Below are 27411 nucleotides of genomic sequence, written 5' to 3' on the forward strand. Positions count from 1 at the left end.
AGAGGATCTGACAGGCAGAGGGCGCTGTTCCATAGTCATAGTCACTGGTCTTGAGCCTGGCTTTGGGCACAGGAGCTGACCTCTGACCTGAGACCTCTGGGTGGAGTCTAGGGCTGCAGTAACAGCAGCTGCTATTAATCTACAAACAGGGTGTTACTTATAAACAGAGAGAGTCCCTTTTAATAATTCTGCATCAGACTGAAAAAATCTAATCAAAAATGTAAATACACAAATGTATTTTGACTAAGATAGAACTGATTTATATTTTAAAAAAGAAACATAAATCAATGTTTTTGTTCCGACCCAAAAGTGGATTAAAACATATTTAAGAAGGACACAGAAAAAGGTAAGAGTTTAATGCTGTTTATCATTTTCTTTCTGTTGGACTTTATTTAAAGCTTTTATTCTGAAGTTTTCACGTCGTGCTCAGCTTCAGTTGTCGGCCAAGGTCTAAAGAGGAACAGAACATTTCATTATCGGGTTATAATTGGCCCTGGTCATAAGATAAAGTCGTGTCTATCTTTACCTCACTAATCCAGGGAATGAACGAGGCCACGCGGGTGAACATCGTCGGCCTCTTGGGGGTGTTGCAGCCGCGTCCGTCCACAAAACTGGTCACTCCCTCGACGTACCATCTGCCGTCTTTGCCTTTGCAGCTCAGTGGACCCCCAGAGTCGCCCTGAAAGGTTCCAGATCACACAAAATGGATTCTTACGAGATTTAAGTCATGTTCTAATGCTGTTTTCCTCCTCAAAAACAGACCTGGAGTTGTGTTTTGTTTCATTCACACACGTTTGAGTCACACTTTATTATTAGTCTGCGACGTTCCACCTTGTGATGTCATCAAGTGGTAGTTTTCAAGTGAACAGCTCCTTTTACCTTTAGTTCAGTCAAGACTGACAAATCAAGAACTGAAATGATCCAAATGACCAAACCAGGACTAAACCTGGACTAAATGAGGATTTTATTTACACCAAATGATTCTAGTGAAGGTGGAGTTTAAAAACACGGTGGAGCACTTCCTGCATCGCCACATGATGACATCACAAGGTGGAACAGAGTGTTTTCAGTTTGAGAGAAGAACTCTGCAGGTTTGTGTGTTAAACATGTGAGAATGAAACAAAACACAACTCCAGGTCTGTTTTTGAGGAGGAAACATTAGAACAGATGAGAAAACAGCGTCGCCTTTAAGAACCAGGACGTGTGTTCCAGACATTTTAGTGATGGTGACATTAGTGATATATTAGTGATATTTTATTGCTCACGTGACACGCTGACTTGCTGTCTCCTCCCGCACACACCATCGTCGTCTTAGCAGAGCTGCCCCACCAGTCGCTCCGACTGCAGACGCTGTGCTCCACCACTGGGAGCAGCACCTGCTGGAGTTTAGTGGCCTGAGGACCGTTCGCTGAAGGAAACGGAAATAATAAAAGAGCCAGAGTTAAGTTTAATTCAGTCGTAGTTGTTCAAGTCAAGATGTTTGTTTTTGACTAAATCCATTTAGGTTTTTATGAAGCTGATTTTGTTAACTAAAAGTACAGATACCAGAGCAAAAAAATACTCAAGTAAAAGTATCACATGAAAAAATCTACTTAAGTAAAAGTATTAAAGTACCTATTTAAAAATGTACTTAAAGAGTGAAAAGTAAAAGTATTTCACAGATTTTTAGTCTTATAAAGCTTCAAATGTGGTGATTTTGAGCTGAATTTTGTTCAATAGAAGCAATTGATTTTATTTTAGTTTTTTCCAGCTGTTTTTATTTGTATATTTTTGTTTGAATGTGTTAAAAATAAACCCTCAGCCTTTTCAGCAGGTCTCAAATAATAATAAGTACTTTTACTTTTCAGTCCTGTTCAAAAATGTAGTGAAGTAAAAGTAAAAAGTACACACTGTAAAATCTACTGAAGGAAAGTACAGATGCCTAAAGTTTTTATTTACGTGGTCATATTGTTTTGGATGTTGAGTTTGTTTATTGTTTGGTTTGAGGCTCTGGGATTGAAAAAAGTCGTCTGTGTCAAATCTCCACTTTTGTTTTCACTCATTTCTGCCCTTTTCAGTTAAAGATAAAACCTTAACTCTAAAACATGACACTGACGATATCTTTTACTAAACAAAAACAAAATGGCCGCCGTACAGGCCGGCTCAAACGAGGAGGTCGACTCACAGTAGAGGCGTCCCCACCCCGTGACGTAGCAGGGGGAGTTATGAGGCAGAGCACTGTCCTGTTTGGGGAGACAGGCCAGCTGCACTTTATCATTTAGGACAGCACTGGTCTGCAGCTTCAGCAGGGCGATGTCATTACTACAGAAAACACACAGCAGTTACGACTCTATCGACGTTTCAGGACATATTTGTTGAATAGTTGCAGTTTTTAAGCTGCTTTTACTTTTTCTTACCCACAAGATGGACAGTTTTTATTCCATTTCGGGTGAAGGATCATTTTCTCCACTCTAATCGTCTGTTCAGGGCCCTCCACTTTATTCATGTCATGTTCAGCCAGGACCACATTATAGGTGTGGAATCTAGGAATGACAAATTAGGCCTGTTGCCATAGCGATTAACAATGTAAAAACTAAATATGTCTTTTTGAGCGGGGAAAGTCCTCAAAATGGTAAATGGCTCGCTCAAAACACTTTGCGTCACACATACATTCATACACCTGAGTACACACACACTGGGGGCAAGGGGAGTTAAGTGTCTTGCCCAAGGACACAGCAACAGCATTTGTCTGTAGGAGCTGGAATTGCACCGACAACCAATGATTTGAACCACCAACCTTCGGGTCAGTGGACAAACGCTCAACCGAGAGCATGGCCGGTTCAGACTATAAGCCGACAAGGGCAACTGCTTAGGGCTCCAAAACCACCAGAGGGCCCCCAAGAGCCCGTACAATTGTATTAATAATAATATAATATGTAGCGTTATATTAGAAACTTTAATGCTCGGGTGTTTACAGCAGCCTAAATATCCCTCAATGAAGATTACATTTGTTTTGTTTTGTATATAGTAGCAAAATATCTGCAGCCTATATTTGTATTGTCTATGTGTTTACCCCTCTGAGGTGCACTGAGGCCCCTGAGGTGCACTGAGGCCCCTGAGGTGCACTGAGGCCCCTGAGGTACATTTGAGTCGCTGTTTTACAAGTTACATTAAAACATTTCAGTGTTTTGGTCACATAAATAGAAACACAACTGGACAAAGTGATGAGAGCAGAGTCATAATGTTGTTAAATGTGAGTCACCAACAGCTGAGCCCAGGCACCTCCACTGCCCAGGGGCCCAGAGACACATTCTGCTTAGGGCCCACTAAAAGCTACGGCCGGCCCTGCTTCACAACATTCTGTTGATCGATAATATTTAATACAGGTGGAGCACTGTTAAAATGTTGTTTTTGTTGTGCTGTGGCCAGTTCCAGTGTTTAGGAACTAATATAAATGATCCAGTTTAAATTTTGCTGAGGAAAGTCTAGTGTTAACAATATAAAAGTTACTTACTCCATCTGAGAGTATGAATCTGAAATCCACCAGTACCAGGAGCTTATGAAGAGGATCAGCTTAAACTGAGCGTCTGAAGTCCTAAAAATGGCTGTAAACATGAACATGTTCTTACGTGATGCAGTGAGCGGCCGTCATGACCCAGTTGGGAGCGATGAGGGTCCCTCCACACGTGGGGAAGAACGACTCGAGGGAGATCTGCCATGGCCAGCTGTACGGCCGGGCCTCCTCGCCGTTCACCACCCTGTTTGTGTTGGGTGGATGGCTGGGCACGCCGCACCCACACACTGAGACAAAACAAACCCACTGAGCGCCTAAACTGGTATGAAAATAGTGAACAAATAAAAGTATGGCCTTACCAGCTGTCACGCCCAGCAGCAGAACAAGTGCCAGCTCCATTTCTTCTCCAACAAGTGGTTAATGCAGCGATATATGGGCCACTGTACACAGCCCTGGGATTTTTCCTCCCCTTTAACAGCTGCGAGGTGACTGTGTCAGCACTCATTTAAAACATCTTATTATCAAAGTAAACAAAAGTAAATAGACATTAATCATATAGTTTAAACCTTTAAAGGCCTTATAAGTGTGTTTTTGTATTTGTGATGGAAATTTAAGTATATTCATGTTGTAAAGACAATATTCTTATCATATGTGTTTAAATGTATTTGATCTGTGTCTGTCAGACTTTAACATGTGTGAAGCTCTGTCTCCATCCCACAGGAAACTCTCTGTTGTTCTACCTGTCTAAGTGTAAAAGTTCATTATCTCTTGGTGTGAAACAAAAGTCACTCTGCTTTGAAATGAATGTAGCTTTGTCATTCTGGTATAAAATACTCAGAGCTTGGGGGGAGAGATGCTCTAGGAGAAAGACTCAGGGAGACTTGAGAGGCCAGAGGCTCCCAGTCTGTGTCCAGGGGAGGCCTGGGCCCCGTATCAGCTGTAACAAAGAATAAACCTTTTTCTGTATTTCAAAACTCAAGGGGTTTTGTAAATGGATTACTTTTCATCTAGAATTGTAATTTTTCCACAACATACAGTACAGGACATACAGTTTGATTTTATATTATTATTATAGAAGTATTAATTAAAAGTATTAATATTTAGTTAGTTAGTTAGTCAGATATAACTTGACACAACAGTAAATAGTCACATTTTTATACAGCACTATTCTACAGACACTGGGGGTGATAATAATCTTTATGTTAAGAGTGGGATTCGAACCGTGAACCTTCAGATCAGTCAGTTGGTAGATCACTCTACCAACTGAGCCTGACAATAAAAAAATCATCATAAAAAAATATCTGGAGCTCATTTATTGACAAAATTCCACACCGACACGTGGCGCTGTGACTTCACTTCACTCCAAAAATGGCGGAAAATCCATCACTTCCGTTTGTCGCCGTAGAAGAAGAAGTTTCAGTTTAAAGATGGCGCTACCCGGTGTTTTACTCGTGCGGATGAGAGCGCTCTGTAATCTGGGCAAATGTGCGCAAATAAGAGCCCAAACTGCGCCAAACTGGAGCGAGGGGATGCGCTGGTATCGGACTAAAGCCCGGAGTCACCAGGACCCCGGAACAGAAGTGCATCATGGGAAAAGAGGTGAGTGTTAGCACCGGCGGCTAACGCGGCTAACTGTTGACAGCTGTGTGTCTGCAGTGACTTCAAGGGCATCCTCTTTGAAATTCTTTTATCATTTCCACCCTGACATGTTTATATGAAATAACCAGAAGCTTTTTGTAACTGTTCTATCTCCAGGAAACTTTAATCCACGTCTTTTGAAGGAATTTCCAGATTCTAAGGGTCTTTTGCACAACACAATCTCTCGATCTTTGGGCATCAGTGACACGTCCAAACTGGTCCAGTACAGCTGCAGTGAATATGACGGGGTGAAGGTTAGCAGCAGAAATGAGCACAAATACACTGATAATAAACGAACATCTTGAATAAATATGATTTTTGACAACTTTTCTACTCTAGAAAGCAACAGTGACAGTGTTATGGCCTTGTAAAATTGAAGAAGAGGCGTTTGCTTCTAAAAAGATTGATGCTGAACGAGCTGCTGCAGCTGCTGTGTGCCACAAACTCAAAGTAAGTTTGTCTGTACATTTCTTTTTATATAAATTCACTTAAGGTTTCTTTATAAAGCACAGTTAAAACGACTTGAGCTGGACAAATGCTTCACATAAAGGTCAACAAAAAGCAAATATACAGAGAACATGATACACAGGAACAAGAAAGTACAAACGTCTTCACTCCTTTTGTCCAGTTGACAGATTTAACTTTGTCTTTTACTTTGTTAGAGACATGCCAAATGATTAAAAGATGGTAATACTACAGCTGTCAATACATTTGTCAACTGTTTATGTACCTTTTGAGCAAAGCGCTTCACCTATACCATGCCTGTGTGAACTTGTGTGAGAAGCATAGACTGTGTAAAGTGGACTAAGCGTGACGTCACCCACAGCGTTCAGCTCCAAATGAAGCTCATTGAGGCTAGAGCAGTTATAGCGGCTAATTTGAAGCAGAGTTTCATATTTCTAATTCCGCCCACCAGTATCATAGCAACCAAAGAGCTAATTCAGAGCAAGGCTGTTGAGGATAATGCTCCTTTCTTCCCTCCCCTTTCCTAGTTTAGCAGGGAGCGAGCGCTTAGCAACGCTGTCAATCAAACCTGTTGCTAACGCTAGTGGGAGTGACCTTGGGGAAAGAAGGCGCCTGATTTGTCTGTTATTAATGTTCATATCTTGATTTACAGACACAAAAGTGAAATAAAAACCCCAGGATCATGTAGAGGGTTAATACGAACATTTAAGACCAAAATGACGAGTCTCAGCAGGTACAGAGAGAGAGAGGGGACACAGTTTTTGGATGTAAAGTGAATTTGAGCCATAGTTGATGGAGTCAGAAGTGCACCCATGACCACTTCCTGTTTAGAATGCGGCGGCTAGTAAGTTGACTATGTCCATTTATATATAGAGTCCATGGTCTTAAAGTGAAAGTAGAGGGGTCCTGTATCAAATTAAGGGAATTTTGACAAACAAAGACTCAGTGACTACAAGGATAATGCATTGTTGTTCTCCCTTTCAGGACATGGGTGTGATCGGTCCAAACAATCAGCTCCCCCAGAGAAGAGTGGGCAGAGGGAGAGGAGGGCTGCACTCACACCTCTTTGACAAAGACGAGGACTTTTGCCAAGGCGACTTTCATATGTCTAGATCAGTGTCAAATGGACAAAAACAGACACTTATTCAAGAAAATCCTGAAGTTACTCAAGCGGTTTCCCTTTTTCCACAACCCAAATCTCTCCTCACAAGAGTCATTCAAGTGGCCACCTCATCCCAAAGAATCAGGGTGAGCGGCATAAACGAGGGACAAGCCTAAAGTGAAATAAGTTCCCATTTGATTTGTTGTTTGTGTGTTTTCTGTATTCATGTGTTTCTAGGAGCTGACCCAGTATAAAATAACTGGAGGGAAGGTAAAAAAATGTGAGTTGACACTACGCTGGCCTGAAGAGATGCAGTTTACAGCCACCGCAAACAACCGAGCCACCGCAGAGAAGAGGGCTGCGGCTTTAGCATGTTTAAAACTCAAGGTATCCACCATTTTACCTTTATCAGTAGTGGAAAGAGGAAAAAAAACACACAAAAAACAGGTTCATGTCTGTGTAATCTCTCAGTCGTCCAGGTATGATCCATAGCAAAAGAAAATGTTATTGTATCAACTGGACAAAAGTTTTGTTTGTTTATTATTGTGATATTAGAGACAATAGAAAATGATAACGACATTAGACATTTTGACTTGAAGTAAAAGTGACAAGACAATAAGAATTTCATCTGTGTGTATGTGTGTGTAAGTAATAAAACAGTTGATCTGAAAGGTTAAGAAAACTCCTGCTCACTGTCTCACTCTTGGTTCACTTTTATTCACACCATTTCCGTCCATCTGGCCTTTCTCAGGTGTGTGTATATACAAGGTCAGAGGGACCAAAACGTTGTTTGAATAAAACTGAACCAAGAGTGACACGGTGTGCGGGAGTTTTCTTAACATTTCAGATCAAGTGCTACTCTGATGCACCTGTCGCTCAGTCAAGTGTGCAGAGTCTACACAGAAATAAGTAATAATACAGAAAAATAGAAAAAAAAACTGAAATATGAATGAAAATGTGGAAAATTTAGAAAGAAGAAAAAAATAAGAAAATGATTTTAGTGAGGATCTTATTTTTTCTTTTTTACCCCTTTTTTCCTTCCTTCCCTCTCCTTGCGTTGCCCCTTTCTGTCTTTTGTTGATTTTTTATTTTTTTTTTGCTAGATAGTCAGTAGAGCTAAGGGCAGCGAGCCTTCTCCTTGTCACACCTTGACCCTGAGGGAGGTGTTGATCAGGGCAAAAGTTTTAGAGTGAAGACGTTTGTCTGCTCATCCAAGCTGCTGCTTCAGTTCTGGTCATTTTACTGCTGGACACTGCCCATTAAAAAAAAAAATAGTGTTAGTTTTTCTTTACTACATAATTCCATGTCTTACTTCATATATTTGATGTCTTCCCTTTGTGTCTAACATGTAGAAAGTACTAAAAATACAGGAGAAAAAATTGAAGGGTTTGTCCAAAATTTTGTCTGAAAGTGCATATTTCAATATGTTTATAGGAACTTGAGCTGCTGGATGAAAACAACAACCCCCTGACCCATGCGAAGTACCACCGTGAGCTGGTGAAGGAGGCTGGAGCCAGGGACAGACGCCCTTTTCTGCTGGACGTCCCTGAGTATCTGGAGGACAGCATCAAATCGTATCTTTCAGAGGTTGGTCTGTGTGTTACAGTAGACAAATGAAAAGCCTTTACATTGACATAGTGAAAAACTGTTACTCCTCCTTTTTAAAAGTACTTATCTGAAAACATATTTATTTTAACACTTTTTGCAGAAGTTAAGTTCAAATTTGGAGTAGTTTTTGGTACTTGCATTACAGCTAAATAGAAAAAGGTGATTTGTTAGTTGTTGATGAGCTCATAGATACTGAACTGACATTTTACCCATAAAAGTTAAAGCAAGAAATATTCCATACAGTTTTATCAGTGAGTTACAGAATCCTGAATCATACAATAAAAGGCCCATATTCCACTATTCTCTGATCTGTGTCCTAATGTATTTGATTTATAATGTATTCTGTTACATGGAACAATCCAAGTACTGCATTCTAAATACATCTTTATTATATTATAGTGTAAAAACATGACAAAGGATTAAAAAAAATCCAGCAGCTTCATGTTTGTTCCACTGTTTGTTCTGAATTTATTTATGACTGATTTAGATAACGGAAAATCTCACATGGGCTCGTCACAAAAGCCTATTTTCTTTACTAAAACAGCAGTTTAAAGCCAAAACTGTATAATCAGGTACGACAATGTGTTTGTCAGTAACTGTTTTCTGAATATCTCCAAATGAAAAAGTAACTCTACTAGAATACTTTACAATTATACAATGAGTATTCTGTGTATTTTCGTTACATGTGTCCAGTTTCTTCCCATCACTGTGCTTGACTTTACTTACAGTATTATTTTTTTCAGTATCCAGCGGCAGCCGAGGTCCAGAAGCTGTGGGAGGAAGAGGAGCGGGCGTCTCAACAGCAGGAGGAGGAAGAGGAGGACGAAGACCCTCTGACGGACGCCATCACGGGCCGACCCTACAGACCCTTGTCCTCCCAGCAGGCCGAGCAGCTCAGCTCCTACCTGCAGGGGGCGTGGGAGAGCGCACACCCCGGCTTCACCGTGGAGCTGCCCGTCGACGCTCACCGTCAGAGGGTCCTGTCTGCGGTCCGGTCCTCCAGGGTGGTGGTGATCGCAGGGGAGACGGGATGTGGGAAAACCACCAGGATTCCACGTTTTCTGTTGGAGGAGCGGGTTCGGAAAGGAGCAGGAGCCAACTGTAACATCCTGGTCACTCAGCCGAGAAGAATCAGCGCCGTGTCTGTGGCTCATCGAGTGGCTCAGGAGATGGGCCCGGCTCTCAAACGCTCTGTGGGATATCAGGTAAACACGGGACGATACGCACATGTGATGTCACCATCATCATGGCCAAAATAATTGCTATTAATGATTATATTTAAGTTGCTGATAGTTTAAAAGAATAATCATCTTAATATTATGAATAGATATAGGTAAACAACAGGTGTAAGAGTAAATGAAACGCCCATTCAAAGGCTGGATAAACTACAATGTTTTTAAACTTTAAAAGCTATTTCAGCTGTCATGACAGCCCATTTCATTGGTGTATAATTGTAATTATAGTAAAAAATGCTGTGTTATTACTCCAAAGAGTGGCCCTGTTTGAAAAAAGTATTTACACCCCAATAACTGTTTAGGCCAGACAGGTTTTTAATGCAAATTCCTCTTTTAAAGTGGCCATATTACACTATTTTCTGATCTGTTCTAATTGTTTCCTCATCAAAAACATACCTGAGTTGTGTTTTATTTCATTCACACATTTATAACATGGAGTAAAACTCATCCATTTTGTATAATATAGGACCTTTTTAATATATAATGATTTAAACACTGCATTTAACTTGTGTTTACGAAATATTCAATTTGGTTTGATAATTTAAAACCTTTTTAAATGTGATAAATTTGCAATAATTCAGGAAGGGGGCAAATACTTTAACTAACACAGTAAATATATATTAAATGTAGTTTTCCCTTTGCGTAATATAACACCTTTAAGACTTAATCCATGTTTTAACGCTGTTTCCTCCTCAAAAACAGACCTGGACTTGTGTTTTGTTTCATTCACACGTTTGAGTCACACTTTATTATTAGTCTGTTACATCTACAAAGCTCAAAACGCTCTGTTCCACCTTGTGATGTCATCAAGTGGGAGTTTTCAAGTTAACAGCTCCTTTTACCTTTAGTTCAGTCGAGATTGTCAGTTATTCCAGGAATGAAATGATCCAAATGATTCTATAAATGAAGGTGCGTGGAGTTTAAAAACACAGTGGAGCACTTCCTGTATCACCACATGATGACATCACAAGGTGGAACAGAGTGTTTTCAGTTTGAGAGAAGAACTCAAACATGTGTGAATGAAACAAAACACAACTTCAGGTCTGTTTGTGATGAGGAAACAACATTATAACATAGAAAATACTGTAATTTGGGATCTTTTAAAGTAACTGCGCACAGTGTGATCCAGATCTCTGTATTGACAATTATTTGGAAAAATTAACAGAATAATCCAATTGATAATACGATTAGAAGCATCACAAATCAAAGAGGTGATGCTGATTTGTTCCTATCTTTTTGTTTCTACCTTGTTCTCAGGTGAGACTCGAGAGCCGGCCCCCGGAGCACAGCGGAGGGGCCCTGCTGTTCCTCACTGTGGGCGTCCTCCTGAAGAAGATCCAGTCGAATCCGTCGCTCAGAGGCGTCAGTCACGTGGTGGTGGACGAGGTTCACGAGCGGGACATAAACACAGACCTGCTGCTGGCCCTGCTGCGCACGTCCCTGGAGGAGAACCCCGACCTGCAGGTGGTGCTCATGAGCGCCACCGGAGACAACCACAGACTGTCCCACTATTTTGGAGGCTGTCCCGTCGTGAAGGTGCCCGGCTTCATGCACCCGGTGAGGGACAGGTATCTGGAGGACGTCCTGAGGGAGATGGGAAGGCCCCTGCCGCGAGAAGATGGAGAGGAGAGCGCTGAGGTGAGATGGACGCTGGATTCTTTACTTATTTATGTTTTATTTTCTTTAAATTTACATTACAGCACCCTAAACAAAGTGTGCGTCTTATTTATGCATGAGTTTGTTTTATATGTGTTATATAGATTGATCACAATTTTCAGTTTATTTACTTTTATCACAAATAAAAATGGTTTTGAATATTTATTTCCTAAAAAATAAACAACAAAACTTTTAAAACAGATCAATGATGATCTTTTAACCACGTTATCAAAGTTTTATTTGGACTGACTCATGTTTGAGTTTAATCTTTAATCGCTTATTTTCAAGACGCCATTTTGTGGATCTGACCCAGTTTAACCTCCACTGTGTCACGCCCACTGTGACACGCCCCCTGTGACACGTCCCCTGTGTCACGCCCCCTGTGTCACGCCCCCTGTGTCACGCCCCCTGTGTCACGCCCCCTGTGTCACGCCCCCTGTGTCACGCCCACTATGACACGCCCCCTGTGACACGCCCACTGTGACGTCCGCACTTCCCTCTCCAGTTTTATTTTCTTAATCGTTGATACTCGTACTCGTTCTGCAGCGTCGCGTCGTCATTTTGGTCCAAATGGGGAAAATAAAGTGCTGCTCTAGTGTGATGTGCATCTGTCCATAGGGGGCGCTACAGCATGAGGCGCTTTGTTGTGATGACGTTTACGACGACGTCAGCTCCACTGGACACCACAGTTTTCTAACGTGGAAGTCAGAGGATTTGTTTCTTTTATGAAGTGGTTTTAAATGAATATTGTGATTTAAAATGTGTAAATTATAACAGAATGATCCAGAGATGAGAACCATAGAGACACAAGCTCAATAGGTCTGATTTAAACTGTTCTGTTTTACACACAAATTTTCGCCTTCAAAGTCTGACCTCCCGATAGAACACTTGATTAGAAGGATTATGGACAATTATAAAAGACTGACCCTTTTTTTTTAAATTTGCACAGCCCTGTTCTAAAGCAGGAGTGAGTATTTTGCAAATCCGATGTCACAGGATTCTCCGTGTTCTTCTTCGTTCTGATCTCAGGTGGGAAAAGAGGAGACGACGCTCGATCTGGATTTGGTCGCTGATGTAATTGAACATGTGGACAGACGTGGAGAGCCAGGTAACGTGTTTGTTAAGCAGGAAATCATGATCACAAACTGTGTCAGAAATAAAATACTTTTCTCTTTCCAGGAGCCGTTCTGTGTTTTCTTCCTGGATGGCAGGACATCAAACTGGTCCAAGAGAAGCTCGCAGTTAAGCAGCATTTTTCAACAGGCAAACACATGATTCTGCCTCGTGAGTTTTCTTACAAATGTTGCCGAAAAGTCAGTAGTGAAGGAATAGACTCGATACTCGGTGATAATGAAAAACACTTTTTTTTTTTCTTATTAGTTTTAATATTGTCTGATTTTCGATACACACATGTTTAACACACAAACCTTGCAAAGTTATTTTCTCAAGTGAAAAACACTCTGTTCCACCTTGTGATGTCATCATGAGGTAATACAGGAAGTGCTCCCCTAGTGGTGTTCACCTTCACTAGAATCATTTGGATCATTTCATCCCTGGAATTGACGATTTTACGGAACAAAAGGTAAAAAAAAAGTTAGCTCTTAACTTGAAACTTGATGACATCACAAGGTGGAACAGAGCGTTTTGAGGTTTGGAGATGTAACAGACTAATAAGTGTTAAACATGTGAATGAAACTAAATACAACTCCAGGTCTGTTTTTGAGGAGGGAACATGACTTAAAGCCACAGTTTTGTGTAATATAGAACTTTCTGAATATAATACTTTCTTGCAGTTCACTCCAGTTTATCAGTGGCCGATCAGCAGACCGTGTTCCAGCACCCGCCTCCAGGACAGAGGAAAATAGTTCTGACCACAAACATCGCAGAGACGTCCATCACGATAGACGACATCGTGCATGTGGTGGACACTGGAATGCACAAGGAGCAGAACTACGACCCGAGAACAAAGGTTAGTGCTGAAATTAATTAGTCTGTGTAAAGAAGTGTCACCCACAGCGTCCGGCTCCAGTCAAACGATGATCATCAAGGTTAGAGCAGTTACAGCGAGGAACAGGCGCTTAGCAACAAGTTTAAATGACAGAGTTGCTAATGCTAGCGGGAGCGACCTTGGAGCATGAAGGTTCTTGTTTTCTCTTATTAATGGTTATAAATAATAAGAGATAAAAAATAAAAACCCCAGGATCATGTAGAGGGTTAATACGAACATTTAAGACCAAAGTGAGTCTGAAGCAGCAGAGACAGAGAGAGGACAGTTTTTCAATAAAAAGTGAATTGGAGTCGATGGAGCTGGAAGTGATCACTTCCTGTTTGGACATGGCTAACTTGCTAGCTGCTGTGTTCCATTTATATAAACAGTCTATGAATTAAGCCAAACCAACTTGTTTTTTGCTACATTTAATTTTTATTACATTTAGTCTTGCATTAATATTATTATTATTATTATTATTATTATTATTATTATTATTATTATTATTATTACTATTACACCTTGTTTTCCTTCAAAGTTGCAATATCCTAAATTAGGTTTTTCCATATATGTCCATTATTCATGTGCAAAATGAGGGCAATATATATATATATTTTTTTCTCAAATATTCATTTATCACAATTGTGTTTGGTCTTATAAAAAAAAAAAGACTTTCAATGTTCATTTATTGAAAAGTCTTTTATTTATTGAATTTAGATTTTATCACAATTTAGTAAATATATATTTTTTGTATTTTAATTTTGATTATTTTTTTATTTTATTTTTTGGGGGGGCAGTGTTAATGGACAGACATGACACAACATAAATGTAAACACACTGGATTATATCCAAAGGGCTGGACTCACGAAAAGGCCAAACAAATAAAATATTACACACTCCACTCATTGCACAGTTCATATTATTTCAGTTAATTTGACCCCACATTCAAGTCATTTAAATGTAGTAAATGTAGTATAACATGTAGTATTATTATTCTCAGGTCTCTTGTCTGGACACAGTTTGGATTTCTCGCTCCAACGTCACCCAGAGAAAAGGCAGAGCTGGACGGTGTCAACCCGGACACTCGTATCACTTATTTTCACAGAAGCAGCTGAAGTCTATGGCTCCTTTCCCCATCCCTGAGATCCTGCGCACACCTTTAGAAAATTTAGTCCTGCAAGCTAAGATTCACAGTCCAAGTATCCAGGTACATCCCAGAAACAACAACGTGTTTTAATATCGCATTTTAATGAACTCAAGTCTGTTTGTTTTTAAAGGCTATAGATTTTTTGGCACAAGTTCTGGATTGTCCTGATAAAGGGGCAGTGAAGGACGCTGTACAAAATCTACAAGATATTGGTAAGTAGAGCTACGCATATTCTCTGAGCCACAGGAAAATCAAACTTGATCTTAAAAGTAATGATATTAGAAAGTACTTTTACATTCAGGTTCACTCTTTTGGCTCGCTCTCTCACACTGTTGACTTTTCACAGGAGTTCTGGACAAAACGGAGACGCTGACCCCTTTAGGAGAGCGTGTGGCGTACATGTCATGTGACCCTCGTCTGGGTAAAGTCCTCATCCTGGGAGCTTTGTTTCGTTGTGTGCTCCCCCTGCTGTCTGTGGCGGCCTGTCTCACCAGGGACCCTTTCCACAACAGCCTCCAGAACAGGGCCCTCGTCAACAAGGTTTTTACTGTTTAGTCAAGTTTTTTATTGTATTTTTTAAATGTATTCATAATCATTTTGACTGTGTAGGCAAAGGAATCGTTGAGTCAGTTGAACTACAGCGATTACTTGGTGTTGAGTGAGGTGGTTTCGGGCTGGAGGCGGCTGCAGAGGGAGGGCGACCGGGACGAGAGAGAAGAGTTTTTGGATCTTTACACTCTCTCCAGGACCAGCCTGCGCTACATCAATGGTACGTCTCAAACTTTTGGCGTTGGAAGTAGGACTGTTCATTGACAAACAGAATTGACTGAATCTCAGTTCAATTTAATGATCAGTTTGGGTCTTTAATGAACACGACTGCAGCCAGGACGGTCAGTAAAAGTGTGTGGTTTGGAGTTCAGACTTTCAGAAAGAGAAGTTACTGTCATGGTCACAAAAATACTATAAACAAATCGTGATAGTTTAAAACCTGTATTGTTCATGTATAGGAAGCTAATTTATGTTTTTAAGACTAAATGGAGCATCGCCCAGTAGAAGTGTGCAAAAACAGTGATATATTGTATTGTATTAATTTAATTATACAGTATGGATATCGTGAGCTGCTGTAACAATATTTTTTTTGTAAATTTTACTTAAGTATTCTGTCACAGCTCTACAAATGTGTGACTTGTTTAGAGGAAAGAAACTTGTTTGTGCGAATATGAAATACACCTGTTTTAATCATCAAAACAGTCAATCACAGGTCACATGTTCTGCATAGACAGTGGTTTAAGAAAAACTTGTAGTATCACAGTTGTTTTAGTCGATATGTTGTGATCTTTGAGCTGCTAAACTGCACTTGTCCATGTAAATGTGGAGCTTGAACAGTTTGATGTGTTCTTCTCATTAGTCACATGCACTAAACAAAATGCACTTGATTATGTTCATTTATCTTCAGTAAATGGAAGATAAATGCATCATTAATGTTTGTTGTTTTATTGGGAAAATGTGGCTGATCATTAAGGGTCATGAAAACCTTTATTTTTCACTGAATCATATTTAATTGATTTGAAATATATTGTTTCAAATTGAAAAAGCACTGGTTTGAGGTTTGTATCGTACTGACAAAATGTTAATGATACCGAGCCTTATCACCCAGACGTAATTCTAGACCTGTCACAATCACACACTTTGAATATACACACTGCAACAGAAAAATATCATGATGCACGATAAAACTGAAACTACTTAAACCACTAAAAATGCCACCAGCAGAACAAAGGGGCCATGCCAGATTCTTAAAGTCTGATCTTGTCAGGGCTGGGCCTGGTTATTGAGGCAAGACAAGTTTATTTGTACAGCACAATTCCTCACAATGCAACAAATCAAACATAAATAATCATCATAAAACTAGCATTAAAAGAGACGAGGCAGAATAAAACCCTTTCAGTCACAGCAGATAAACAGTTTGAGCCTGCACAGATCGGCAGCTTCACTTCCGTCAGTCTGTCCCAGGGCAGAGTGTAAAGTGATTAAATAATGCTCAAAAAAATAATAATAATGCTCATTTTTGTGTGTCTTGAAAGGCTTACTACTACAAGAAAATAAGAAAAAATGCATAAATAGTGCAATGAAAAGGAACAATAAGTTGATGTAGTAATTATTGTGCTTCAGAGCAGAACTAAACTGTCCCTCTGTGTTGCAGGTCTCATTTCTCAGTTCAGTGAAAACCTGTTTGAGGCGGAGCTCGTGTCTCGGTCCAGTGAGTGTCAGAGGCAGAGCTCCATCTACAACGAACACAGCACCGACAACGAGCTGCTCAAGGCCGTGCTGCTCGCAGGACTGTACCCAAACCTCATACAGGTGTGGAGGAGATTCACACGAGAACACGGGGAGAGGGGAGAGGGGAGAGGGAGAGGGGAGGGGGAGTGAGAGACGGGAGGGGGAGTGAGAGACGGGAGGGGGAGTGAGAGACGGGAGGGGGAGTGAGAGACGGGAGGGGGAGTGAGAGACGGGAGGGGGAGTGAGACGGTGAGCAAGATAGAGAGAGAGAGAGGGAGCGAGATGGAGAGAGGGGAGGGGGAGTGAGACAGGGAGAGAGCAAGCGGAAGTAAGAGAGCGAGGGGGTGTGAGATGAGGATGGAGAGTGAGAGTGAGACAGAGAGAGTTGGGGTGAGACGAGGAGAGAGATGGAGAGAAAGGGGGAGTGAGACAGAGAGTTTGCTCTAAAACTTTTCGAGTTCTGTTTTCCATTTTATTTTTGTACTCCATTCTTATTCTTCTCAGTTTATTCCCTGATATTAAAATGTTTTCTGTTGCAGGTAAAAAGAGGCTTTGTGACCAAAGGGGGGCGCTTCAGACCCAACACTTTGTCCTTTAGAACAAAAACCGGTCCAGTGATACTTCACCGCTCGACTGTCAACAGGTCTGATTTTTACTTCTATCCACAAGAACAACAACTGTCAGATAAAAGTTTGTAAACAACGTAAATGTTCTCATGTTTTTATTTTAGAGGGAAAGAGGAGCTGCCGTGTCGCTGGCTCACATTCTTCAGTGCGGTCAAGTCCAACGGTCAGGTTTTCATCAGGGACTCTTCAGCTGTTCACCCTCTGGCCCTGCTCCTGCTCACAGACTGTGACATCCACGAGAGAGGTCAGACTTTTACACCAAACCTGCCACGATACTGAGCTTAACACACACTGGTGATGCATTTACTTATGTAGCTATTTCATTTGTGTTTATTTATTTAGAAGGGAAGATGTGTAGTGACCGTAGACTGTGTAAAGCTCTAAATGAAGCTCATCGAGGCCTGAGCAGTTATAGCGGCTAATCTGGAGCAGAATTTCATATTAAGGAATTCCAACTGCGAGTATCATAGCAACCAAAGAGCCAATCAGTAGCTAGAGTGTTGAAAATAATGCAACTCTGTCAATCAAACCTGTTGCTAGCGCTAACAGGAGTGTTTTGAGTCCTCATTTGTCTGTTATTAATGTTCATATCTTCAATAAATAGAAATAAAAACCCAGGATCGTGTAGAACGGATTAAATCGAATATTTAATTATTATTACATTTATTTTGAGTCATAAAAATTCACTCCAAATTAAAATTAAATGTAAAAAGTAAATCTTGATTTTTAAACTTCAGTCATGATCACGTAGTACTGATCCTTAGAGTCGACCTGCAGGCCCGTCAACAGAAATTTGGGGGCCCGGGACAAGAAGCCTCACATGGGCCCCCTCTAATATAAATTAATATAAAGAGGTTGCAATTCTTGGGCACTGAGATCCTGGGACTTCTTTGACTCTAATTTCATTTCCGATTAGTTTTGTTTTTTGTTTTTGTGTGGCAGTGCGTGGAGACAGGGTGGAGGTGTCATTTCCCGGACACGCTCTGGTTCGCTGTGAGATGGAAGCCGACACCTGGGAGCTGCTGTGGGAACTGCGCACGTCTATCCTCACCATGTTACACAGAAACCTCAGCGACCCCGAGAATATAACCACCAACGCGACACAAGACGGCAAACTGGTGTCACTGCTCGTCCAACTTCTCAACAACACAGACTCGAGTCCATACTCCCAGAACAGTGACAGTGAGGTGGACTGAAACGACAGGATTTATGAGACGTCCTTGTGTTCTTTTTAACATTAAAGGGTCTGTGTGTGATTCAAACCGTGACGGGGGAACATGTTTGAGTTTGACCGTTAGCCCCGCCCACTTAGTCCTTTCTGCCGCAGTGATATTGCACCATGACACAGAAACGACTGCCTGGGATAGTCAGTGCCATGTAAGTGTTTGCTTTTTACATTAAGTTCTTCCTACTGCCGCCTTCAACGTCGCACCATCAATTCATTGAGGCCAAACTTACGTGCAGTGGCTCTATTTTCTTCAAACTTACGTGCAGTGGCTCTATTTCCTTCTTTTTTGGTCAAACTTACGTGCAGTGGCTCTATTTCCTTCAAACTTACGTGCAGTGGCTCTATTTCCTTCAAACTTACGTGCAGTGGCTCTATTTCCTTCTTTTTTGGTCAAACTTACGTGCAGTGGCTCTATTTCCTTCAAACATACGTGCAGTGGCTCTATTTCCTTCAAACTTATGTGCAGTGGCTCTATTTCCTTCAAACGTACGTGCAGTGGCTCTATTTCCTTCTTTTTTGGTCAAACTTACGTGCAGTGGCTCTATTTCCTTCTTTGACTCATTTCTTCGTGTGTTTTTCATGATGAGGCTGTGTCATTATGCGCAAAATGTCAGTTCAAAATCAAAACTCGTGTTTTCTTCAGCGCAGAATCTTTCCCCACGTCTGTCTCACTTTTGCGTTTACTGTTAGAGAGCGCCCCCCGGTGGACGTTAGTCAGTAAAAGTCTATAAATTAGCCGCACCGTTGTATAAACCGCAGGATTCAAAGCGTGAGGAAAAAGTAGCGGCTTATAGTCTGAAATTTACTGCAGTTCTCTCCAGTATCTTCCTATTTCAGTTTTGTTTGTCCACTGATCTGAAGGTTGGCGGTTCAAATCCCACTCCACTGACTGATCCACTGACTCACAGGTTGCTGGTGTGATTCTAGCTCCTACAGATGAATGCTGTTGTTGCGTTCTTGGGCAAGACACTTCAACTTAATACCTTTCAAAACACCAATTCTTCTTGGGAGCAGCGCTGCCTCTCCACAGATTTGACCTGTAGCTTGTAGATTCGGAGCACTATGGGAACTTGCATATCAGATCTGTGGAGAAGTGACCCCACTCTCCAATAAAATGACGTCTAGATGAACAGTGGCTCAGTTGGTGTGTTTGTCCACTGATCTGAAGGTTGGGCGGTCGGATCCACTGACCCACAGGTTGGCGGTGTGATTCCAGCTCCTATAGATGAATACCGTTGTTGTGTCCTTGGGCAAGACACTTAACCCTCCTCTTTGAAGATGGAAAAGCGCTCGATAAAACTGAGAGACTGTTTACCATTTAACACCATGACGGAGAATCAAGTGTCTGGGATAGAGTCACAGTCGATTTCTTACGACTCTTGACGAACTATTTGCCTGGACAAAAAAACACCAGTAGCTTCTGTATTAGTTATTACCAAAGAAAATACGATGCAAAATGCGTCGACATGTCTCAGTTTATTTCTTCTTTAGCTGCTTTTACTATAACATAGACTATACAGCAGCTAAAGAGCATTTATGTGGACTCAAATACATTCAAAATCACATACAGACCCTTTAACATATTCAGTTAGTCTTTGTTACTGTGTCTTTATCGAGACGGTTTTTGAGTTAAAATATAATCCATTTGTTTGGATTGGGCTTAATCTTTGCTTCGTCGTAAGCAGAACTTTAACTTTAACTCGTTCGTGTAACTATGTAAGAAAATGGAATCTGAATTTTATTTTTTTTTATTGTTTATTTATTCTTTACATTGCTCTAAATACAACGTAAGATAAAGAAAATAAAGCTCTTCTAAGTCAAGAAAAGTCGTTCATAAACTGTGTGTGATGGGCAGCCAGGCGTGTCAGTAAGTCGTCCATCGTGTCCTTTGTTACCATGATGCAAAACCTGCCAACGAGAAGTAATACTGTTTAATTTTTGTATTTAGATCTTTATATTCAACATGAAATCTCTTTTTGGCGTACCGAACGTGGTAGGTTCCATCTTTCTGTCCGTATTCGCAGCCCGGGGTGAAGAATAGTCCGGCGTCTTCTAAAAGTCTGAGGCAGTAAAATATATCCGGCTCCATCCCCAGGTCCTGGAATCAGAATGAACATTTTAAGGAAACTGGTGTTTTAATGTCGCAAACCCCAAAATCTACAATAATACAAATATAAATGATCGTATTTAATTAGTTTAAAGTCTTGAGTGTGTCAGGGTCTTGTTCTCGAGGGCAGGACGGAGCGGCATCTGCAGTGATGAGGTCAAAAGTCCAAAGGCAAAGCTCTACATTTACAGGTCAGTCTATGTTTTTACTCTCACCTTTGGTCCTGGTTTAGACCTGGTTTAGACCCAGTTTTGTCCTGTTCTAGTCCTCGTTTAGTCCAGGTTCACATCTCTGTTCCTACCCTCACCTATAGTCCCTGGTTTAGTCCTGGTTTAGTCCTGGTTTAGTCCTGGTTTAGTCCTGGTTTAGTCCTGGTTCAGCTCTCTGTTCCCACTTTCACTTATGGTCCTGGTTTGGGGTCAGTTTAAGTCCTTATGTAGATTTGGTTTAGTCCAGATTAGTCCTCATTTTTTTGCAGCAGAGTTTATATTTTAATGTTCTAACCTTTGCTTTCTGAATCGCTTTAGGTGGCAGATCTATTCTTGGAAACGCGAAAGCTCCGCCCTCCACAGGGTGACTGGAGACTCCGGGTAAACTGTTCAAAACCTCATGCACTTTTCTCACATTGTCTTTGATCAACGTTTGCATTTGTTGTTTCTCCTACAACAACAAAAACACAGTTTGACCTTTATCTTCCTGGAGAGATTGGAGCCCACGCTGTTATTGTGCACTGACTGTTCTGTAGAGGGGGTAGGACGGGTCTCCGGGCTGTGGGGGACTCGCCATCACACTCAGGGCGATCTGACCTGGAGTCGGCGCGTTGTCTTTGGAGAAAATGGTGAAAACGTGTTTCATAACGGCCGGGTCCATGTTCACCAATTCCACATAACCCCCTCGAAAACCACATCTACGTCAAAACAAGAAAAACATTTGAAAGTTTGATTTAGCATGTTGGTCTAAGTTTAGTACTGGATTATAGATTAGCATTTCCAATCTGTTGTCCAGGGTCCAGGGTCTTAGGGGCCCAGAATTGCACCCTCTTCCTATACAGTTATATTAGAGGGGGGGGCCATGTGAGGCTTCTTGCCCCAGGTCCCCAAAATTCTGTCGACAGCCCTGCTAATATCACAAAATAACCAGGAGGCCCGGGACCCCCACTGTGAAACCAAACTGATCATCACAATCATTTCAGTGAGCTAAAAAAATAAGGTGTTCAGTTTCATTTGAGTCGTTTCTTAAAGTTTGATTTTGATAAATTAGTAATGAAAATAAATGTACTTATTTTCTAAAATGAATATATTGAGGTTGTTCAAACCAGAGCACAAAAATAACATGAAGGTTGTGATTAAAGTGCGAGTTTATTCATCATAAACACGTACTCTCCCAGGAGGCCCTTGGACGCAGAGTGAAAAGACGCCAGCTCCACCGTGTCACAAAACGGAGGCCCCATCTCGGCCAAAACTCTTTTATACGACAAAAATTCTATGTTTTCCTTGTAAATACAGTCCTGATAAACCTGTGGAGAAATGAAATTCACTCACAAAGATGAACAAATAAAAACAGATGGAACAAAAGATGGATTCAGTTGAACAAAATTCAGCTCAAATCTTTTTCAAAATCAGCACATTTGAAGATTTATAAGACTCAAAATCTGGGAAAAATACTTTTACGTTTTAGTGTTTAAGTACATTTCCAAAGTGGTACTTTTTTTTGTATGATACTTTTACTTGAGTATTTTTGCTCCAGTATCTGTACTTTTACTGTAAATACATAAACCTCATTAGACAAACCTCGTCTGCCAAGAGGAAGAGCCTCTTCTCTGACGCAAACTTTATCACATCTTGGATCGATTCTCTTCTCTGAACATGACCTGATTAATAAAAAGTTTTGTTTTTCATTATTATGAAGGTGTAAATGTGTAAATATAAGAACAAGAACTTATTTTGTCCTCGATAGAACCATTTTATCCTGTTGGGAAAGATAAAGTTATGTCTGTTATTAATGTTCATATCTTGATTTACAGACACAATAGTGAAATAAAAACCCCAGGATCATGTAGAGGGTTAATACGAACATTTAAGACCAGAATGAGTCTGAAGCAGCAGAGACAGAGAGAGGACAGTTTTTCAAAAAAAAAAAAAAACCCTCAAAAATAACAAAAAAAAAACAAAACCACAACTCAAAATTAAATGAAAAAACAACTCAAAATAACAAAAAAAAATAAAGAAAATAAACAAAAAATAAATAAATCTCAAAATAACTAAAAAAATTATAATAAAAATTACAAAAAAAAAAAACAAAACTAAAATTGACAAAAAAACAACTTAAAAAATAATCTCAAAATAACTCCAAAAAATGAACCCCAGGATCATGTAGAGGGTTAATACGAACATTTAAGACCAAAATGAGTCTGAAGCAGCAGAGACAGAGACGGGTGACTGTTTTTCAATAGAAAGTGAATTGGAGCCAGAGTTGATGGAGCAGGAAGTGCACTCATGATCACTTCCTGTTTGAAACGCGGCAGCAGCAGGTTATGTCCATTTATATAAACGGTCTATGGTTCTGTCAAACATTATTCACAGAGTTGTACGTGACATTTCTATCATGATCGAAAGGGTTTAGGCTGAAGGAAAAATGACTTTTAACGACGAACTCTATTTAATAATAACGCACAAGAATTCAAAGAAAAGCAGCATCAGTTCTACAACAAATGACTCGATATGTGACAAAAGAAAAACTACAAACCGCAGCAGTTCACACGAATCACTCCTGATGTTTTAAAGCTCTTTTTAAATGATTTAATTGTGTAGGAGCTTTTTAATTTATCAGGTTGTTCCACACACTGACCCCTCGGACACAAACACGACATTTTTTACTGGTTCTAGTCTTACTTTTTTTTATTCTACCTGTTTGTCTAAGATGATATTGACAGAGTTTAGTGCTTTTTTACTCTTTAAGTACATTTTTAAACAGTTAAGACTTTAACTTAAGAAGATTTTTTCATGTGATTCTTTTATTTGGAATTTTAGTAACAGAATATTTAACAGAGTATTTTATTTTATTTTCAGGACTCAAAACACCTGCAACTGAACTCACCCAAGCCCATACTGTGGAACATTACAATCAAAACGATGACATCTCCATGGAGACCAGCGGGCGGAGAACCTCCCACACGCTGCAGTTTAAAGTTCATGGTCTGATCTCACCTGACGGGTTTCCAGGGTTGATGACGTACAAAGCGACCGGGTCACACTCTCCTTCTGCAGATTCCAGCGCTCGGTTCAGCTCCTCCACCTGCACCTCCCAGCCCTGCTCCTCCCACAGCTGGTACGGCACAGGAACACCACCCAGACCCACCACCGACATGACGGAGAGAGAGTATGAGGGCTGTGGAGTCAGGACCCCCGATCTGACACCTCCACCTCCTCCTCCACCTCCTCCACCTCCTCCACCTCCTCCACCTCCTCCACCTCCACCGTCCCCACGCACCAGCACGCTTAAAATGTTCTGCAAACACAAATGAGCAGTGGTAAAGTAGTAAAGTGCTGTACTTAAGTAGAATTTTCAGGTATCTGTACTTTACTTAAGTACATTTTACAGTGTGTACTTTTTACTTTTACTTGAGTACATTTGAGAGCAGTATCTGTACTTTCTACTCCACTACATTTTTGAACAGGACTGAAAAGTAAAAGTACTCTTCATCTGATTTGAGGAGTTATTTTTACCGTGTTCGTGAAAACATCCTGAATAAAGTTTAAGAGCTGAAGCTTCGACTTTGAGCAAAACAAAAATAAAAACACAAAAGAAAAACTAAGAAATTGATTCATTTTGTTTCTGTTCAACAAAATGTGTCATTTTGAATCAATATCACTGACGTTTACACAGAAAATGAACAACACTTTACTTTTTATTCTTTAAGTACATTTTTAAACAGGTACTTTAATACTTTTACTTAAGTAGATTTTTCCATGTGATACTTTTACTTTTACTCAAGCAACTTTTGACCTCTGTATCTGTACTTTTATTTAAGTAACAGTATTGAGTACTTCATCCATCACTGAATGAGCAGAAAACATTTTGAAACAGGATGAACTGGACCTAGTATCGGAAAATCCAGGAAATATTCAAACTGGGGCTTTAACTTTCCACCAACACAAAAGCATGAGTGAAGTAAACTGAGCCTCATGTACCACAGTATCACAGTACAGCTGTTTAAACTTGTACATTGCCGTGTACTTTTCGTGTACCTGCAGAGCCCACTGGGAGCCCGGAGAAATGAGGATGTGGTCAGGGTCCGAGGGAACGCCCCCGTCTCGCCTGGAAATGAACTCGGAAATCTGACGAGCCACTTGAGGAATACCAGGTAAGTCTGTGTACGAACCTGGAGAACGGAAAGAGATACAATATAAATGATTCTTATCCTAAAGGTGCACTATGGAACCTTTCTGCTGTCTCCATGGAGCTGTTTATACTTTGAGTGTTTCACAATAAGTATTAAAATGTAATAATAATGTATTGGATTTATACAGAGACTTTTAGGATTTGCAGAGAACTTCAGTTTTCATTAACGCCCGGCTCTGCCACAGCTGCCCTGGGACAGACTGATGGACATGAGGCTGTAAATCTGCACCATCGGCCCCTCCGACCTCCAACACACACACACACACACACCACTTTCATACCAGATGTGGGTGAAGTGTCTTGCCTAAGGACACAATGATAGTTTTTGCCTCTAGCGCCCCCTGTGGCACCTGATATTCCAGCTGTGTCCCGTCCAAGTCCTGACCCGACCAGGCTCAGTCTCTCAGATCTGAATTCTGAAGATTCTTACTGCGAAATATTCCAGGCAAAGTAATAACGGCGAGAGGAGACAAGCAGGATACAGCTACAGAAAAGTTACATAGTGCACCTTTAATTTTACAAACAAAAGTAGAGAGAAAAATAGAAAAAAGTACAGAAAAAAAGTAGAAAAAGATACAGACAAAAATGGAGAAAAGTACAGAGAAAAATAGAAAAAAAGTAGAGACAAAAATGGAGAAAAGTACAGACAAAAATGGAGAAAAGTACAGACAAAAATGGAGAAAAGTACAGACAAAAATGGAGAAAAGTACAGACAAAAATAGAAAAAAGTAGAGACAAAAGTAGAAAAAAGTACATACAAAAGTGCAGACAAAAATACAGAAAAGTACAGAGAAAAGTACGTAAAAAACTCAAAATAATGAACATAATGCACTGTTACGACTTCATATGAGTAGTTCAGTCGTCTTCGTACCCACACTGCCCCCGTGACACTCGTGGAGCAGACCCTCAGCTCTCTGCCTCACGTCTGCAGGGAGTCGCTCATTATTCAAGAGCTTTGGGTAAAGACACGCAGCCAGCACCTAAAACATGTGAAAATACTGAATATTAAACACAGACAGGTGAGGCGGACAGGTGAGGCGGACAGGTGAGGCGGACAGGTGAGGCGGACAGGTGAGGCGGACAGGTGAGGCGGACAGGTGAGGCGGACAGGTGAGGCGGACAGGTGAGGCGGACAGGTGAGGCGGACAGGTGAGGCGAAGGTAGGAGTCACCTGTCGGGCAAAGGTGAGGGGCTTCAGCCCGGCTCCCTGAGGGTCGCCCCACGTCACGTCTATCAGCTCCGTGTAGGGCTTTTTCACTCCCTGCACAAAAACACAAGTCGAAGATGTGTTTGTTTTTATCAGATGATGGAGAAAATCCAAAGATGAATAAATGAAACGCACCTGTCGTAGCTCCTCTCTGATCTGCGCCGCTCGGACGGACAGGGCTGTGTACCGCGGGGGTCTGATGCTCCTTATATTAGGGCTGATCTCCCGAAGAACCACAGACATCCTCCTCCTGAGTCTCCTCTGCTTCACTCACATCACTGCTCCTCACACGGGGCCACAGAGCAGGAACATCAGCTGAAATGATTATCTGAAATGAGGTAGAATTTTAACCTTCTGCCCTAGAATGTCATGAACCGGTTAACGAGACATGACCTTTGTGCACCTTAAGAAGCAAAAGGCCGTTTGATAATTTACCAACATGTTGAAATATACAACCTACATATGTTCTTAAACACAGAGCTGAACACACAAGTAACAAACACTTTTGTTATAAAAGTTACTGCACTTTACCCCCTTCACTATGTGCACTTTAAACTGCACTTACACTTTAATAACACACAGCACATTATTTACACTTTAACAAATAAAACAATTGCACATAAAGGATTTAAAAATGTTTATTTAACTCGTCTGGAGGCACAGTGGCATTTTTAACTGAAGCCGCGTGTCCTGGAGGGAAAAGAAAATGTTAACAGCTAATGATTCATTTAATTGGACATGTGCAATACATGTTTAAGACCTTTTTAAGTGTTTGTGTGGTGTCATTTGCAGTGTTTAGTGTTTATTGTTTTAAGAATGTTTAACTTTCCTCCTGTGTCTTTGTGTCCAGGGGTCAAAGGGGCCCCTGCTTAATGAGTTCTCTTAAAAAGGTCCCAGGGCAGGATTGAGGCCGAGAATGTGCAGGGGAGACATTTCGGGCATTTTAAAGGTTTATGGGTTTTAAGTACATTTGTTTTTTTGTTTTTCTAGGTTTTCTCTGTGTGTGTATGTATAATGTTAATTTGGTTTGTGGGTTTATTTGGTTTTATGGAGGGTTAGGTTGATGTTATTTTTTTAACACTCCTCTTAAGTAACACTAGTTTTATCCAGTCAGTGGGACAGAATAAAATGCGCCTGATGCGACACACCAGGTTCTGCTGCTGGAGGAGACGCTCCACTTGCAAATGACTGAAAACGAAATAAAAGTTTGGACCACACCAGTGCAGCGTCT

The 27411-nt window shown here is 40.8% G+C and overlaps 3 protein-coding genes across 3 annotated transcripts; 1 reads left to right on the forward strand and 2 right to left on the reverse strand.

Moving 5' to 3' along the window:
* Nucleotides 1-424: 424 nt before the first annotated feature.
* LOC117385471 (chymotrypsin-like elastase family member 3B) lies at nucleotides 425-3917 on the reverse strand. Its single transcript, XM_033982758.2, has 7 exons — nucleotides 3853-3917; nucleotides 3609-3780; nucleotides 2397-2522; nucleotides 2165-2301; nucleotides 1266-1408; nucleotides 527-679; nucleotides 425-450 (listed from the first exon to the last, which is right to left on the reverse strand). Exons 1-7 carry the CDS (start codon nucleotides 3890-3892, stop codon nucleotides 433-435), a joined length of 789 nt encoding a protein of 262 aa, XP_033838649.2. The 5' UTR covers nucleotides 3893-3917; the 3' UTR covers nucleotides 425-432.
* A 1003-nt stretch (nucleotides 3918-4920) lies between these two features.
* On the forward strand, nucleotides 4921-19531 carry dhx30 (DEAH (Asp-Glu-Ala-His) box helicase 30). The gene is made up of 19 exons (XM_033982631.2): nucleotides 4921-5092; nucleotides 5249-5385; nucleotides 5471-5581; nucleotides 6581-6844; nucleotides 6936-7085; nucleotides 8133-8285; nucleotides 9050-9511; nucleotides 10799-11179; nucleotides 12227-12305; nucleotides 12377-12481; nucleotides 12991-13166; nucleotides 14185-14391; nucleotides 14462-14543; nucleotides 14678-14871; nucleotides 14941-15100; nucleotides 16535-16692; nucleotides 17151-17254; nucleotides 17342-17481; nucleotides 18180-19531. The coding sequence occupies exons 1-19, from the start codon at nucleotides 4921-4923 to the stop codon at nucleotides 18431-18433; spliced, it is 3489 nt and encodes a 1162-aa protein (XP_033838522.1). The 3' UTR covers nucleotides 18434-19531.
* A 751-nt stretch (nucleotides 19532-20282) lies between these two features.
* LOC117385596 (alanine aminotransferase 1) lies at nucleotides 20283-26423 on the reverse strand. The gene is made up of 12 exons (XM_033982888.1): nucleotides 26316-26423; nucleotides 26145-26234; nucleotides 25845-25953; nucleotides 24820-24953; nucleotides 24058-24079; nucleotides 23779-24000; nucleotides 22363-22442; nucleotides 21952-22088; nucleotides 21308-21479; nucleotides 21077-21232; nucleotides 20451-20563; nucleotides 20283-20373 (listed from the first exon to the last, which is right to left on the reverse strand). The coding sequence occupies exons 1-12, from the start codon at nucleotides 26421-26423 to the stop codon at nucleotides 20283-20285; spliced, it is 1434 nt and encodes a 477-aa protein (XP_033838779.1).
* Nucleotides 26424-27411: the final 988 nt, after the last annotated feature.

This window comes from Periophthalmus magnuspinnatus, chromosome 17, assembly GCF_009829125.3.
Source record: "Periophthalmus magnuspinnatus isolate fPerMag1 chromosome 17, fPerMag1.2.pri, whole genome shotgun sequence".
NCBI classification, from domain to species: domain Eukaryota; kingdom Metazoa; phylum Chordata; class Actinopteri; order Gobiiformes; family Gobiidae; genus Periophthalmus; species Periophthalmus magnuspinnatus.

Coding starts and splice junctions, on each gene's coding strand:
- LOC117385471 (XM_033982758.2), bottom strand. CDS start 3,892: ATGGAGCTGGCACTTGTTCTGCTGCTGGGCGTGACAGCTG. Junction 2,302..2,396: donor AAAAACTGTCCATCTTGTGG/GTAAGAAAAAGT, acceptor TGTTTTCTGTAG/TAATGACATCGCCCTGCTGA. Junction 680..1,265: donor ACAGCAAGTCAGCGTGTCAC/GTGAGCAATAAA, acceptor GGAACCTTTCAG/GGCGACTCTGGGGGTCCACT.
- dhx30 (XM_033982631.2), top strand. CDS start 4,921: ATGGCGCTACCCGGTGTTTTACTCGTGCGGATGAGAGCGCTCTGTAAT. Junction 5,386..5,470: donor GTGAATATGACGGGGTGAAG/GTTAGCAGCAGA, acceptor TTTCTACTCTAG/AAAGCAACAGTGACAGTGTT. Junction 11,180..12,226: donor ATGGAGAGGAGAGCGCTGAG/GTGAGATGGACG, acceptor TTCTGATCTCAG/GTGGGAAAAGAGGAGACGAC.
- LOC117385596 (XM_033982888.1), bottom strand. CDS start 26,423: ATGTCTGTGGTTCTTCGGGAGATCAGCCCTAATATAAGGAGCATCAGA. Junction 22,089..22,362: donor TCTTCCTCTTGGCAGACGAG/GTTTGTCTAATG, acceptor ATTTCTCCACAG/GTTTATCAGGACTGTATTTA. Junction 21,233..21,307: donor CCTACCCCCTCTACAGAACA/GTCAGTGCACAA, acceptor TTGTTGTTGTAG/GAGAAACAACAAATGCAAAC.